Below are 16,101 nucleotides of genomic sequence, written 5' to 3'. Positions count from 1 at the left end.
AATAGCTGACAGAATTCCAAGAAGTCGGTAATCGACGTGCCGTCCATACGGTTGTCCGAGTGCTCGAAATTCGAGACGAGCGGGAGACACGTTTACGCGAACAAACCGGTTCGAAATACTCGATCGCGCGAAAAATATCTAGGGATGGCTGCCGTACTGTTCGATTCGTCGTTAAATTTCACCGCAATGTTTCCAACGAACATCAAACGTCTACGCAAACTCGAATTACCGTGTTCCTCTTTCGTCCTTTTCACCTAAAATATGCATCGTTTACTCGGTCTCCTCTTTACGAGTGTTTCTCGTCTCTGCGATATCAAACGCTATTATCGTGTTTGTAAACATTCGTCGGTCGTCTCCGATGCTTCGAGCACTACTTCGTAAACTCGGGCTGAACATTTTATTCGATACCTTGGATCCTCGATGATGCGACATTTTTCTATTTGTAACGGGGGAAGTCAATTTTTGGAATTAATCGACCGACACCGATCGATCGATCGATACACGAAATATCGATATCGATTTAATAAGCTCGGTTCAAAACGTTCGATATTCCCCGGATTGAATAGTTCTCGAATGTGTTTGCAAACGGAACGAGAATTTATCTCGCAAAAAAAAAAAAGAAAATGTACTTTGCGACTTTGAGACGGAAAAAAAATGTTATCGGGGATCCATGTTACCGTTAGGACAATATTTACGCGTTAGTGTATCTTTTTTCCGAATGGCGCCATCCGAATGTATCGGGCATTCTCCACCCCTCGAATCCAAGTACGGAGATCCCATAACTGGGATATCTAACGTTACCGATACGTTTAAGGTCCGATCCGTGTGCAATAATAAAAAGAACAATAACGATACGAAACATTTGCATTTTTCAACGCTCGAACGATCGAGTTCGTTCTGTTCTGTTCTGTTCTATTCTGTTCCGTTCCGTTCCGTTCCGTGTCGTTTCGTATACACACACCGGGACGACAATGGCCGGGATTTACCTTCGGATCCTGCGGATCGATTACAAATTATCCTTGGCACACGAACGCGACACGACGAAGCGAGTTCGACGCACCTCGTACCGACCGTTCGCACACGGGACGCGTCTATTTTCTCCTAGCGTTTATTGTTTACGACCACGTTACGCAAACACAACGCTGACGATATTACCGAGGGTAGATTCGATTCGACGATTGACAGTTTGTTACCCTGGCGTTTATCGCGCGAGTTGCCGGTTCCTCTCGCCCTTATTAGAACGCGTTACGTTTGCTCCGCGTTCGTCCAAAGATGAAACGACAACAAGAAGTATCGCGATCGGTCGAAGCGATTCGCAAGCTCGTGTCGACGATTCGTCGACACTATCTCGAGGTTTACGTGTTTCTCTGCGTGCGCAGGCGAATATTCTATGCACGCGTACGTGTCCGAGAACTCGATGCCCCGAGCCGCCAGCGAACGCGAAATTTAATTGCTCCGTAAACGCGGCACGCGATTCCGACCGAGGAAATTGACCAACGAGTCGGAAGCGTTTCCACTGAAATTTTCGAAGCTCGGCCCACGACAACGCGTCACGCGTCGAATAAACGAAAACTCGAGGCACGATCGTCCCTGCATTACCCTCGTGTCGTTCCAAAATCACCGACTGTCCCACCGGAAACGAGACCTCGGAGAATCGTACGCGTTTCGTATTTCTACCGACGATTCGACTTATGCGCGGATTTTCTCTCACCGTGGAAACGATACGAATAAACGACGCGATAAACGATGAATTTCCAACATCGAGATCGCGAACGCACACTGTCGTCGTCGCAGAGAGGGTAATGAACCCTACTGGTTTGTGTATCGGTTCGCGAAAAAGAAAAAAAGGAACGATCTCCGCGACGAAATATTCGCGAGAAAATGAGGGAAAATGTTCGTTGTACTCACCGCAATGCAGTGACTTCCACGCCAATATCATGCAGAGCTTCCCTCCTTCGTTGCTGCGAGAGTCGTGAAACGGGGGTTGAACGAGGGCTGCTGTTCGTGACAGGAACCACCGCATAACCAACAGTCACGTTTCGTGTCGGCACATCGGTCCACGGAACGGTCACTTTTTACACCGCACCACACGCGTTTCGATGAAACGAACGCGACGGGCCACGGTTCGCTTGTCGAGGAAACGCGGGGAGCCGCCAAGAAACGCGGAAACGTAAAGTTTTTCGGGCTCGCAGGGCCGTCGAATCGATGTGTGATGTTACACTTCCCAGCTGTCTTTTTTGATTCTGCGGATGTGCTCGCCTCCACCGCCATCTGACGGCAACTCCGCCAACTACTCCGTTCACAAATTGCCGCGAACGTTCAAACGATGGTTGGGAAATACAAAAATCGCGGGAAAATATTTAAACCGGTGTAACGAGAACGAGCTTCTTCGAAGAAATACTTCGCTGGAACTTACTTGATAGAAATCTACGCCGCCCTTTTCGTATAAAATGCAAAAATAATTGCGCACTCCTTTATCGCGAGATCTAACATTAATACCCCATTTCTTTAAAATATGTGCACAGGGACGTAATGAGAATACTAATTTACGGAACGGGTTATACTTTGTGATATAATTTATTTGCGTATATAGTCTCATTTTCCACAGCATTATATAAGAACATAATTTAAATTCGTAATTTTAAGTTCTTTAATTGTAGTATTAGTGTTTAACCATTACGACGCAAAACTTCGCCGCATTTCGTTAGTAATGAATAATCATATCGCAAGGACTTAGCTTACAAGCATTTTATTACATATTCCCTGTCGCAATTGCGGTAAAAATGCATTCGTCCTTGTAATCGATATATTACAAGCTTCGTGTATCTTTCTATTTACATAAAAATTAATGGGAGGTAAATTGTAATTGAATTAAGTCACGCATTTTTTGCCAACATAGTATACGTATGCATAAGTAAATAAATCGGTCGTATATATACGAGATTAAATAATCTTACGAAAAGGTTAAGTCACTTTTCTTCGAACTTATAACGAAATTATCTTGCAAACTGTTTTAACGAGAACAATAAATACAAGTCGGTGGAGGATGTACTCTTTCATCCCATAAAATATGCGAATACTTGTAAATAAGAGAGAGAAAAAAACAATTAAGTAGATCGTTATACAAAGTAAGTGACTAATAGTCCCAACTAAAGGTTTTTTTTTTCTTTTTTTTTTACCGTCAGGAAGAAATACTATAATATTCGAATAACGTTATTTCTTCGAAAAATATAATACGTCAGGATATATCGTTCCTCCACGATTATACATTTATAAATACATGATTCAAATGTTCGTCATAGAAAAACGTGGAATACACAAAATTCAAAGTAACCGGAAGTTAAGGCCACAAAATTTCTGTCGTAATAATAATATTTATTATCTAACGGGACGTATCTGTTTACAATAAAATAAGCTGTACAAACAGGATGGAATGTTTCATTAATATTTCATTAGCTTTAAGTGCTAAACATCTTCTAGAATGTTTGTTACATTCTTGGAATAGCTATTATCGTACAAAGTAGGCATTTACAAGGTTACGCTAATCGCGGCAACTTCAATCAATCAACTTCATGCATTGTATATCATTTTTGACAAAACAATTGAATATCTTCGTTTTTTTCTCATATATTGTCAAAATGTACAAACAATTGAATTTCACCGTCCAAGCAGTTTCGTATCTACCTTTTTATCTTATTTAATACTATATACAATGAGCTAAGCATAATGTGGTTTTCGCTATAAATTCTTAGAAGAACGCACAAGAAGAACTCTGTACTATGTCCAAAGTTCTTGATTCCAATAAGATTGTGTAACAGATACGTCTGTTTTGAAATACAATTTATTTCCTACTATGTCGAGTCTATTCTTAAATTAAATAATAAGCATTTATAATAAATAAATGAATCGATAAAAAATAGAACAGATTACATATTTCACAGTGACCATAATTCTTCTTGTTATATCTTCTAATAGCATTTTAATGTTTTAAAATCTTTTTCCAGCTTTCTATCTGTACATTTTTTTTTCGATCGACACAATATATATTCTAGTTTTTATTACTACGATAGAAGATTCGCAAGATCGTTTCTAAATGCAAATAATCTGTAAACGCTAACTATTTAAACATTGTCTCGTGCAACCGAGAAAAGACAAAGTTCTATTTAGAATTTACGAAAGAAAGTACTAATCTTGTATCGTTACGCTTCTATAAAATATTGAGATAGATTAAATTCAGATTTTATGTAAAAGTTTGTTAGTACAATGGGAAAAGTATAATAAACGATCAGAACCTTATGTTTCGGAAGTACTGGAAACAGTGCTCTTCGTTTCAAACTTAAAAATGTACAGTTGAAATATGAAACTAATAATAAGATATATATATATATACTTTTTTTTTCTTTTTTTTGTTCAAATTACATAGCATCATTGTATACGAAATAATTTTCTAAGTTTTGTTTTTACAATTTTTTAATCGTATTTCTATTTTTTGCTTGTTTCGTAAAATAGCTCAAATATACTTGAAATTCAATATGTTTTGATAAACCATGATCAACATCGTATAATGCACGACAAATATCATATAATGCAGCTCACATCGTTCTTTAAGTGCTTTATACTTTCGTTTAAAATTTTATCTCTTAAATCTGTGAACCGATACTGTTCATAAATTCCTTCGGTAACAAAGCATTTTCTGCGCTATCAACGAATTAAGACATTAATTAATAGGTTATTACTTTGTCTTAAAATTATTTACAATTAATATCGGATTAATATTCTTTTATCATGGCAACCGAAATTTTTCCCAAAAGAAACCTCTTCAAAGCATAACAGTCAAAACACGAAATTACATATAGAAAGTGAACAAGTTAATAAATTGTAATATATCAACTGCTCCGAAACAGCATTTGAGATTACTTGCAAACGTTTTGTTAAATATAGCTTATAATTTTTAAAGTGAATTATGCATAAGATTCTTTTGAATTATTGGTAACAGTTAAGTAATATTTAAACATACGTTTCATTGATTTGTCTCAATGATGTAACTAGCAGTCAAGAGACACCTAAGTCTTCAGAGTGCAGAAAAATGTTAATCCTGTTAAATAGTTAATCGTATTAGACAGTATACGTAGTTTTGTATCTATGTGTATGTATATATGTACATTATATTACAGATATCATCATGAAAAGGCGCTAATCCACTCCAGCAAAACCTTGAGAACCTTCAATCGCCTTTATCAACTTTTCCCTGAGCTGTTGATAGCTTTCATAAGGAGGAAGGTCAATACGATTAAAACTGGAAAGGGAATATTAACCATCAGATGTAATTATATATCTTTTCTACGATTTAATAGTCATAATTTTTTGGAAATAAACAAAAAGCACTTACCAAGTATGAGCTCTTGGATAACTCTCTGGTGTACCCCATTTTTCAATCGTAAATAATTGTGGTCCATTGCTACCGTAAAGTTCCTTAAAACCGTTCATCGGTACTCGTGATGTTCCAGTAACAAACTGTAAAAGCCTAGAGCGCATTTCATTACTAAACGAAAGTACTACTCGCCAAAACCACTGAACAACAATATGATTTGCGTGGTAGTCTCCTTTATACAACGTATTCTGTTTCCAGTCTTTCACATCAATATGTTGAATACCACACATTAGCAATTCTAATTCATGCTCGTCAAATATTTTCACCAATGTCGGTGGTATAAGAGCGTTAAATCCTTCCAAAAATGCATTCATTTGCTCCTGAACCCTCGATACAAATCGCCACTGTATAACTAAACCTATGTACTCGTCTTTATTTACATCTGTTAATGGTATATTAGCACCATCTGGTTTAAGTTCTCTTTGAGAAGTATGTCCAAAACTTTCTTCGTCGACACAAAATGTGAGTTCCAATTCGCTAGGATCATTTTCTTTAATCCACAATAACGAATTGTAATACTCGGAATCAACGCTTTCCATATCCTTTAAATCGATAGATTTACCCAACATCATTTTATAAAATGGCCGAATGAAAAATGCTGCAAAAAAATAATTTTATTTATGGTTACACCGTATTAAATATTTTATGTTTCTAGCATAATTAAAATAATTTTTACCATCTAATAGCTTTCCGTGATACACAGCCATACCCGCTATACGACCAATAAATTTAAAGTAATTTAGATGTTCTTCGTTGCATACCCCCGAGAAAGGATTAATTTGTAGTGTATAATTATCCCTAAAAATATTTTAATTGTGATTAATATATACATTACAGGGTGCAAACAGTTCAGTATACGACGCGCTTACGTGGCAGAATATTCGAACAGTCCATAATAGGGATTGAACATTTCTTTAGATAGAAGGAAAAACCATTCTCGAGCAAGACCTCCATAATCTAAACCGACTTCTCCTTCAAATTCAACCCACAATTTGGTTTTTAATATATCCACTCTATTAACCGAACTAATTATACGATACGAATCTTCCAGAATGTTATTTCGGCCAACTTTTATTTCAAATTTATTAGGAACATTGTTCTAGAAAATTAACATACATGTAAAAATGATAGTCAAATTTTATAAATTAATATTTCAACTGTCAGATACTTACAGACTTTCTCAATTGAGACTTAAGGTATTCATATTTACGTTTATAATCTCTTGAATATGGTACAGCCTATAAAAGTGACAAAATAATACTTTCTGGATTATAACTGTTTTTAAGCAAAATTTCATATTTATAATTGCAACCTAATATACTTACCGGACCAGCAATTTGTGGATTGGACATGCGTGGATCTTCCCACTGAGTTGTCCTTGTATCTAATGAACGAAAAAGTATTGTGTAATCACACCTAAAATTCTTTTAAGACTCAATTTTAAACAGGTATGAACATACTGTGATCAATGAAAAATATTCTGCCATCTGTATGAACTCTTTCTTCCCAACCTTCAGGAAGTGGTCCAAGTTGATCTAAATCACTTCTTGGAGTAGTTGAAGGAGCAATGTGATTAGGTATGGAACTTGGACGTCCTGTCCTAGGGTCAATCCATGTTGTTTTTCTATAGATATGATCAATAAAAAAGACTCTACCATTTGGAGCTATTTGCATAGCCCACCCAAGTGGCAAACCCTCATCACTTGATGGGGGAAGTGTGGGTTTTGGACTTTCAATCTAAATATCAAGATAATAGATGTTGAAATAAAAAATTCTACTCAATAGTTTATACTAATATGAATTAAATTGATAACAGTACACACCTGTTCTGAAGATCGCCTAGATCCAGCTGGACTGTCCACGTTATCATCAGTCTGCAAATATAATATAAATTTATATTGACATGAAAATATCTCTGATTAAAATAAATACAAATTTACACCACAAATATACATTGATCTATTATTATCAAACTATTCTGCAAACAAGGTAAATTATATTGTAACTATCATTAATATTTGTTAACAAAGTCATGCCACATACCAATTGTCGGAAGTAGTTTAAGAAATAGAATTTTAAATAAACATGCATAAAAATTATGTTCTTTTTTTCCTTTTTAGGTAAGACAAGGTAAGTATACAGTACAGAAACATATGTGAAAAGTTTAAAATTTGTTACTCACAAATTAAATGTACATAAGTGTATGGTGAAGTTTCATAATTATTACTATTTTCAATATATTAATATAAAAAAAAATTGTTATAAAAAGCAGTGTTTCATATGGTAAATGTGCTTTCTTCAAAATTTTTAATTTTACGTAATGTATACAGAAAACAATAATAAATGGAAGCATAGTATAAAACTGAAAATGATCATGTCTGCATGTATGAGTACCTGGTCTTCGTATTCACTAAGGTAGCCACGTTGATCAACAGAACGTCCAGAGTCTGAAGAAGTATCCCCAATACCCCCTCCCCTATGATTCTCAATCTCATAATCTCCTGCTTCCGAATCTTCATCTTCCTTGTGGAGAACTTCACCATCCTTACACACACATGCACAAAATTGCTACATACTGCATGCCAATTATTCATTTAGTACGAGATTTATCATGTCGTTGGGTCATTCATATTCATCATATTTATTGTTAGATATGTCGTGTATAAATGTCAATTAGTAAGTCGTTAGTTAGTTTTACAGTTTTTGTTATGATGTTATAACATGTTATCACAAACACATATTAAAGCATACACCTATAATTAAATAAATTATAACACATATATAAATACTAAGCTGACATACAAACGTATTTGAGACAATTAATAGTAAGTTCCTGTTAGTTTACATGGTCAATACACTTGTTGCATTATTTTATATTGTTAAACACATAGCACAGTAAGCAGTAATATATATTTACATATTTCTAGAAACTAACTTGTTCTATTTTTACATTGTATATAAACATTTTTTCCACAATTTTTATATTATCAAAAACTATATTAAACTTTATATTATATAATTATGTGCTTTGAAAAATCAAAGTAATGAATATGTAAGCCCTATGTTTTGTGCGTGTGTGTGTGATTTCTTACACACATATACTTTACACGACTATGAACATCACAATAAAACGTAGAAGATAATACTTTCTCATGATATGGAGATTTGAAAGCAAAGAGTGCTAGCTACTCAACACTATAATCTACACGTTCGAATGAACAATTTAGAATGGTAAATTAGCAACATATACTACATAAAACAACATTTAGAACGTTTACATAAACAGAATTAATATTATACTAAATGTAAAATAATTTATTCTGCTGATAAAATGTGTGCCATCTATTAAAAAATTAATTCAAATAAATGAAATAACAAACACTACATTTCCATACTTTGATTTAATAATCATTTTACTGTAATGTCAAAGAATTATCATTGTATAAAGTACATATATAGTTCTATTTTACTTTGAGGCTTCATGATGCCAATTATAATTACATATAAAAATCGTCAACATTACCTGATTAATCGAACTTCTGTGTCCATTTTCATTATCTGCACTAATATGAAAACGTCGTTGAAATTCAGTTGCAGCAGTACTGAAGTTCCGCTCAATTGCAACATTTCCACTGGGTGAGGTATTACTGTAATTAAATTTTAATGTTTTGAAACAATTAATTTTTATATCTAAGTGACTAGAACAAAATATAATAAAAATAAAACTGTATATAATATATATGTATATTATATCTATTACATACGATTCTGATGGTCGTTCCCATTGAGTAAATCGTGCTATATGATTAACATAATACGTTCGCCCATTTGCATCTTGCCTTTCTTCCCATCCTGGTGGTAAAGGTGGTAAAGGTGAATCAAACACAACCTAAACACAATTTTATGTAAAATATTATTTTGTATAAAGACAAATAGCTAAAAATAATTATTGTTTGAAAAAAATTTTAACTTAAAACATAGTGTACACGTAACTGTCTGCATAGGACGGTTGACATTTACTGGTTGTACCATTTCCCACCCTCCTGAGTCAGTTGCAGCATCCCCATTGTCATTGTCCACCGTTGATGAATCCGAAATATATGCATGGTATATTTCCAAAGTACCTTTTACTCTCGAACGCTGACTGGAATGATTACTAGCCATATCCTCGTAAGTTATTCATTTTGCATTTGCAAATGATAGGTACGAAAAAAACATTTTAATAAACCAAATGTCAAAATTGGTGAAATGCAAACAATAAATATGGAATTTAGGAAAAATTGTTTCAAAATTGTGCATAATATTGTGCATGAAATGAATAAAATGGAAATTAATAAATTAAAATGACAACAAAATATCATTTGTGACTTGTATGAATACATACTGTGAAATAAAATATACAATTATTCCATTATACCTAGAATTTATGGGTAAATAATATTTAAGGTAAAGCTAAAAGGATTAATCTTGCAAAATACACAGCTTGAAGCACATACTAAAGAAAATACTTACCTACGTGGTCGAAGTAAATAACGTCTAGCAGGGATTGTTTGACCCTCTTGCTCTTTAGGTAGATTAATTAATGTTAATTCCACCAATCCAAGAAAATCATCTCTTGTCAATCTGTTCTCATCAAAAACTTGTAACACCAACTTGTGATCAACAGGCTTAACCTAAAGAATACCAATGGCTTTATAATAAATCTTGCACTTAATTTCATTTGGTTGTATAAAAAAATGTTGATGATAGGCTTACTCTAAATATAAATTCCTCCTCCCAAACAGGATTCAATGTCTTTTTTTTAGTTTTTGTAAGTGCAGAATCCACTGTCTGATCACCATTTACAGTATTCAAGTCAACGCGTACATAAGGATCGCTTGCACCAAAGATGTCTTTCTTAGCTAATTTGTGCCCAGCGATCACCTTTAATCTCAGCTTGCTGGTAGCTTCATCTCTCTAAAGACATCATAAAAAATCAAGAACTGAATTGCTGTAAATTTTTATGGAATACTAAGTATAATAATTATTGTTTGATAATTCAGCTTTGTTACTGTTTGGATATAACACAACTCAACTTATTAAATTACTTCATAGAAAATATTGCATATAAACATAAGTTTTCAATCTCATTTTAAATGCATTTAAAAAGAGTTAGAATTTTTTCTACAAGTTATTAAGTAAATAAGTACTTTCAATATTTTGTAATAATTATAAAGTAATTTTTTATTAATTTTCGTACATCTCGTAGAATAAACTCATTTTTAACTATTTTGAATAGTAATGTCAATCCATACAAACTGCAAAATATAAAAAGAATGTATAAATATACACGTAAATTGTTAAAAACAGATAGTTCGTTTTAGTTTGTATCTATATGTACAATATAAATATAAAAGAGTTGATATTGGCATTTGTGATTCGCGTTTCGTGATAAATAAACATTATAAGGACAGTTTATGTTTTGATTCTCGGTTATATGATACAATTTCTCGTTGGTGCAAGAGTATCGTTAATCATCAAATCAACAACTTTCTGGAAGTAACACCCTTTCTGGAGCCTATCAATCAAAAATCCAACCTGTACTTGTCAAACTGTCAAAATAGTTACGTACAGATTCTCCGTCAACCCCGGGCGGCGGATTATATCCGTAAACATGTTCCTCTGCCATTAACGTTATGTGTAATCGATTTGTTTCGAATCGTCGACTTCTGCTTCTTACAATTTAACGAGGTTCACAGTTTCTTATGTGCCATCAAGAAACCTATTTTGTCTTAACCCCTCTCCGTCGTTATTGCACGAACGAAACGGATATGACATACTCGCGTTTAAAGATGGCCAGCTTCCTTTTAAATATTCAAACACCGTCAAAATTTAGCCTTCTGATTCAATCTCTTTTCAAATTAATGAATTCATCTCGTTTCTCATAAGAATATTATACACTTTATGAAACATGTTCCTTTTGGTCGTGAAAATTCTATCAACGACGAAGAAATAAAAATTTCCAGAAAGAAGTGCCTACAAAACGATCCTATATACCGCTGAAACGACGGCTTCTAATGCGCCTGCGAACATTTCTCCGAATTTTCTTAAATAGACATATTTCATTATTGTACGCAATAAGTTGAATAATGTTATCGAAATTACGAAAATTAAATTTTTGACATGGATAGAAACGTTCTGCAACGTTGTTATTAAATTTCAATGGTTAAAACACGTAAAAGTTGACACATGATTTGGAGTGCATTCTTCTGAACGGTTTCTTGATAATCTTGTTGCATTGTCTTAATATCAAAAGAAGTTCACATTGACAATGATAAGAAGATTGTAACAATGTCTATGATAATTTTGAGTTGCTTTTTTATTCAATTTTACTTGGAGATATAATGGTATAACCGTACACATGAACTACTTCAAAGATAATATCTTAAGAAAATATTTACATTTTTTACATGTATAAGGTAATAAAATTATTTGCATACCACAGGTTCTGCTAATGACAGTCGTCCAGGTCTTCTATTAGGTGGCAATATTCGAGATGCAGATCGATGCTGAGCACTCCAACTATAAGACCGATGTCTTTGCGGAGATGATTCAACACCAGCATATATTGGGTAGGTCAATGTTCCTGGCATCTTGTGTTCTTAATTTCCCAATATTTTGTGCATTGACATTAAGATAATTTAATGTATTTGTTGCATACGTTATATTTTGTATATGTAGTACTTATTATTGCAATTAGTACAATTGTTTTTAGTAGTTGTTGTTGTTGTTAAAATATATCATATACATTTATGCGTGACTCTAATAAAGATTAAAATGTCTCGACAACTAATCCTACTAGTCTTTGTTATATAAGAATTTATTTGTAGACTAAAACACCATATTTGATAAATTCCTAACACAATATTAAACAACTGGATATGATAACTTGTAACACGACACACAATATTATTGGAACTATCAATCTGATATGTATATCAATGAACACTACCAAACAAAGATTTCATAAGATATTATAATTAAAAAATGCAAGACTGCATAAAAATACAATATCTATATACTTAATTAGTGACTGATATTTTTTAATGAAACATATTCACATAATTCACAATCAATTAATCACTGATATATTCATTTATATTTAAATTTTCAAGAGAAAGAACGTAACAATGTGCGATCGTCCATAACTGCAAAATCACTAATTTCCGATATGAATGTTAAATATAAAATTCACTCGAGATAAGGAGAATGCTTTAAATCATTGATGAGATAACGCGCACTTGCAATCATGGAATTAACTAGTACATTGAAAGTTTGATAAACATACATGCAGGTAATTGTTCCACGAACTACAAACAGATCAAACAAAAGGTTTCAAAAATTATTCAAATTTAAAATCACAAAATAATGGTTACTATTAAAAGATTATTAAGTACAATTATTAATAATTCAAATATTTGTCTATTCTTTTATACCACATTAGAATTATGTATTTGATATTATTTTTATTATAACGCAACATTTGCTTGATAATTCCAATTAATATGACTTTCGCGTTCTTTCTATAGATACGGTGGCGCTCTTGATATTCTTGAAAGCCAACCTATGACTGTTTCCGAAGAATTCGGATTCAATGTCAGGAAAAATGTTTAAAATTTATACTGAATTTCTGTTTATTAACATGTGAATGTCAAATATTTACATTTAAAGTATTTCGTAGTGTCGTCTTTTCTGCAATTGAAACAAGAATGTATTTATAAATATGTACATACTGTTATTGTTTAATATAGAATTAAGGTGGAAATATTGACAGTTGACATTATTAATACACGTGTATGCTTTGATTTGTTTTTATATACGATATAGGTTAACAGGTAATGATTAAATTTTATCTCCACTGTTGGACCTGAATCTTTAAAAATTATAAAGATGTTAAGGAAACGGAATGTTAATATTAAAACTGTCAAAGAACTAGATGCATTTCCCAAAGTTCCTGAACCATATGTTGATAAAACTGCGGTTGGAGGAACATGTAAGTTTCATACTATGCAATTTAATATCTTGTTTATACCAAAATATAAGATTTTATGCTTTTGGGTTGCAGTTTCTATATTTACAATCTGCATTATTGGATACTTAATAATAGCTGAAACAAGATACTACTTTGATAGCAGATTACAATTCAAATTTGTACCAGACACAGACATTGATGCAAAATTAAAAATAAATATTGATATAACTGTTGCAATGCCATGTGGACGTGTAGGTGCAGATGTTTTAGATTCTACAAATCAGAATATGATAGTTCATCAGTCATTAGGAGAAGAAGATACATGGTGGGAATTAACACCAGAACAGAGATCTCATTTTGAAGCTTTAAAACATATGAATTCTTATTTAAGAGAAGAATATCATGCCATTCATGAGCTGCTATGGAAGTCTAACCAAGTTACCTTACATAGTGAAATGCCAAAGAGGTATACAAATTATGATATTTCCAATTGGTATATAAGACTGTACTGTTACGGTGATAAATATGTACTTATATATACGTATATTGTTAGAACCCATCAGCCTAGTTATGCACCAAATGCTTGTCGCATTTACGGTACTTTAAATGTTAACAAAGTTGCTGGAAATTTTCACATAACAGCTGGAAAGCCATTATCCATTCCCAGAGGACACATACATATTTCAGCTTTTATGACCGATAGAGATTACAACTTCACTCATAGAATAAATAAGTTTTCATTCGGAGGACCTAGTCCAGGTACTGTTCATCCATTAGAAGGGGATGAAAAAATTGCAGATAACAGTGAGTTATGTGACATATAAAATGAAAATATAAATATTATAATATGTATATTTATAAAGAATTGTCTTTCAGATATGATTTTGTATCAGTATTTTGTAGAAGTAGTTCCCACTGATATACAAACTCTATTGAGTACTTCTAAAACATACCAGTATAGTGTAAAGGATCATCAAAGACCTATTGATCATCAAAAAGGATCTCATGGAGTTCCAGGAATTTTCTTTAAATATGATATGAGTGCACTTAAAATAAAAGTTACCCAACAACGTGATACAGTATATCAATTTTTAGTGAAATTGTGTGCCACAATTGGAGGCATTTTTGTTACAAGCAGCAAGTATTCATTGCTTTGAACTGTAAAATAATTTAACAAAGATATTCGTAATTTTATGAACATTTCAGGATTGATAAAAAATATCGTGCAGAGTTTTTGGTACATTTTATGCTGCAAATTTCTAACACGCAAAGAAGACAAAAATGATCAAAAGTATCCAATTCCAGTGGTTCAACCAAACTATCAAGTGCTTGGACCAATAAATCTATTAGATGTTTCAACAAAAAAAATATAGATATGGTTAAACCTCAGTGAAAATAATATCATAATTTAATTTTCAGCCGATTTCTAAGTATATTTCCAAATACTAATATATTTGTAAAATTTGTAGGCAAAAAATGGCCTCGAGTAACACATTTGTAATCATCATATACATACCAATTAATTAATAACAGTTTTATATTTGTAAATTATGTAAGATAAATCCAATCGATATCGCGAAAAATATTGAATCATTTTTTTTTATTATGTGCTTGGTTCTCGCGCAAAGTGTGATATAAACATTTAGCACATCTGTCAGATACAGGTCGATCAAAATTTTATTCGCGTTTGCATTGACAATTGATCCATGTTTCACGAAAAAGTATTACCTGTAAGATATATTCTATACTTTAACTGTGCAATAAGTTACATTCATTTTCATGATCGTATGTTACAGAATTTATTTTAATCGACAAGTAATGTTACAGAATATCGACACTGTAGGTACCTATTATTTTTTTTATATTTAGTTTATTATTATGCTTAATAGGAGAATTTTTAAATTTAATGATTTTCTAGTTTAAATTAATTCAATCTAAAATCCATAAGTAGTACATTACGGGTATACTTATGCAAAGATAAGTATTTAATGTGTTGTAAAGCGATTATTTGAACTCGTGACGTTATCTAGCGGTGTAGATTGAAACTATTCTCGAGAATTTTACTAGAGATGGTGACACCACCTTTATAACAGGTCATTTTGTTCCTGTCTAATCAAGATTTTTAAATATATATTATTGTGTTTTAAAAATACATTCTGATGCGTACAATCTAAACATGGTAAGTACTATAAAGTAAGAACTGTCAGCAGTTCTGCGATGTCTTAACTTTATAATATGTTATCAATACAATAAATAAATTTTCATGAAATACGTATCGCATCATTTTAAGAATGAAATGATACATGTAAACAATATTTTACATATTTTATTTAAATAATACAGGTATATATTAAACTGCTGTGATATGTCTTTAACAAATAATCTATTCTTTAGATTGATTATTATAAAGTTTAAATAACACCATCTAGCGTTTTATCCACGCGACACTAAAAGCTTGTTGAGAAGGTGAAAGGGATGGTGTTTGGCATGCCGAAGTATTCCCCTCAAAAGGCAGGAATTAAGGAACAATTGTGTACTAGAAAGTAGAAATGTTGAGTGATAGTCCTCGCCGAATTGTAGTAGAAAAGTTTGATCGAAAGATGACTACTATACAATATAATTTACGTTTGTTAAATCGATACGTTAATGCTGTACGTTC

At 32.6% G+C, this 16,101-nt stretch overlaps 3 protein-coding genes across 17 annotated transcripts in view; 1 reads left to right on the top strand and 2 right to left on the bottom strand.

Moving 5' to 3' along the window:
• The window catches only part of Sema1a (semaphorin 1a), a 174,102-nt gene extending 171,906 nt beyond the window's left edge, over window positions 1-2,196 (bottom strand). For both annotated transcript variants that reach the window (XM_076321520.1, XM_076321523.1), the window contains exon 1: window positions 1,909-2,196. The gene's annotated coding sequence lies outside the window, so the exon portion shown is untranslated. The remainder of the gene's footprint in view (window positions 1-1,908) is intronic.
• A 1,226-nt stretch (window positions 2,197-3,422) lies between these two features.
• On the bottom strand, window positions 3,423-12,349 carry Nedd4 (E3 ubiquitin-protein ligase Nedd4). 9 transcript variants are annotated; one of them, XR_012993506.1, is made up of 17 exons: window positions 11,911-12,348; window positions 10,187-10,387; window positions 9,944-10,104; window positions 9,425-9,587; window positions 9,196-9,320; window positions 8,955-9,078; window positions 7,826-7,975; window positions 7,255-7,305; window positions 6,892-7,168; window positions 6,757-6,815; window positions 6,604-6,669; window positions 6,301-6,530; window positions 6,108-6,229; window positions 5,390-6,029; window positions 5,163-5,296; window positions 5,018-5,095; window positions 3,423-4,698 (listed from the first exon to the last, which is right to left on the bottom strand). XR_012993506.1 is itself a non-coding variant. In XM_076321832.1 (16 exons), the coding sequence occupies exons 1-15, from the start codon at window positions 12,061-12,063 to the stop codon at window positions 5,194-5,196; spliced, it is 2,625 nt and encodes an 874-aa protein (XP_076177947.1). In that variant the 5' UTR covers window positions 12,064-12,348; the 3' UTR covers window positions 3,423-5,095; window positions 5,163-5,193. The 9 variants fall into 9 exon arrangements, 6 of the variants coding, with proteins under 6 accessions (XP_076177947.1, XP_076177948.1, XP_076177949.1 ...); XR_012993507.1 differs by having other exon boundaries at window positions 5,173-5,296; XR_012993505.1 differs by having other exon boundaries at window positions 5,018-5,296; window positions 11,911-12,347.
• On the top strand, window positions 11,015-15,494 carry LOC143152115 (endoplasmic reticulum-Golgi intermediate compartment protein 2). 6 transcript variants are annotated; one of them, XM_076321845.1, is made up of 7 exons: window positions 11,015-11,033; window positions 11,916-12,042; window positions 13,298-13,463; window positions 13,536-13,908; window positions 13,996-14,246; window positions 14,319-14,579; window positions 14,649-15,494. In XM_076321845.1, exons 3-7 carry the CDS (start codon window positions 13,361-13,363, stop codon window positions 14,813-14,815), a joined length of 1,155 nt encoding a protein of 384 aa, XP_076177960.1. In that variant the 5' UTR covers window positions 11,015-11,033; window positions 11,916-12,042; window positions 13,298-13,360; the 3' UTR covers window positions 14,816-15,494. The 6 variants fall into 6 exon arrangements, with proteins under 6 accessions (XP_076177960.1, XP_076177958.1, XP_076177959.1 ...); XM_076321843.1 differs by lacking the exon at window positions 11,015-11,033 and adding an exon at window positions 11,522-11,817; XM_076321844.1 differs by lacking the exon at window positions 11,015-11,033 and adding an exon at window positions 11,537-11,635.
• The last annotated feature ends 607 nt before the right edge of the window (window positions 15,495-16,101 follow it).

The sequence above is a fragment of the Ptiloglossa arizonensis genome, chromosome 10 (genome assembly GCF_051014685.1).
Source record: "Ptiloglossa arizonensis isolate GNS036 chromosome 10, iyPtiAriz1_principal, whole genome shotgun sequence".
In the NCBI taxonomy this organism is placed as follows: Eukaryota; Metazoa; Arthropoda; class Insecta; order Hymenoptera; family Colletidae; genus Ptiloglossa; species Ptiloglossa arizonensis.
Note: the sequence above shows the minus strand (reverse complement) of the source record. Positions and strands in the feature narration are given on the sequence as shown.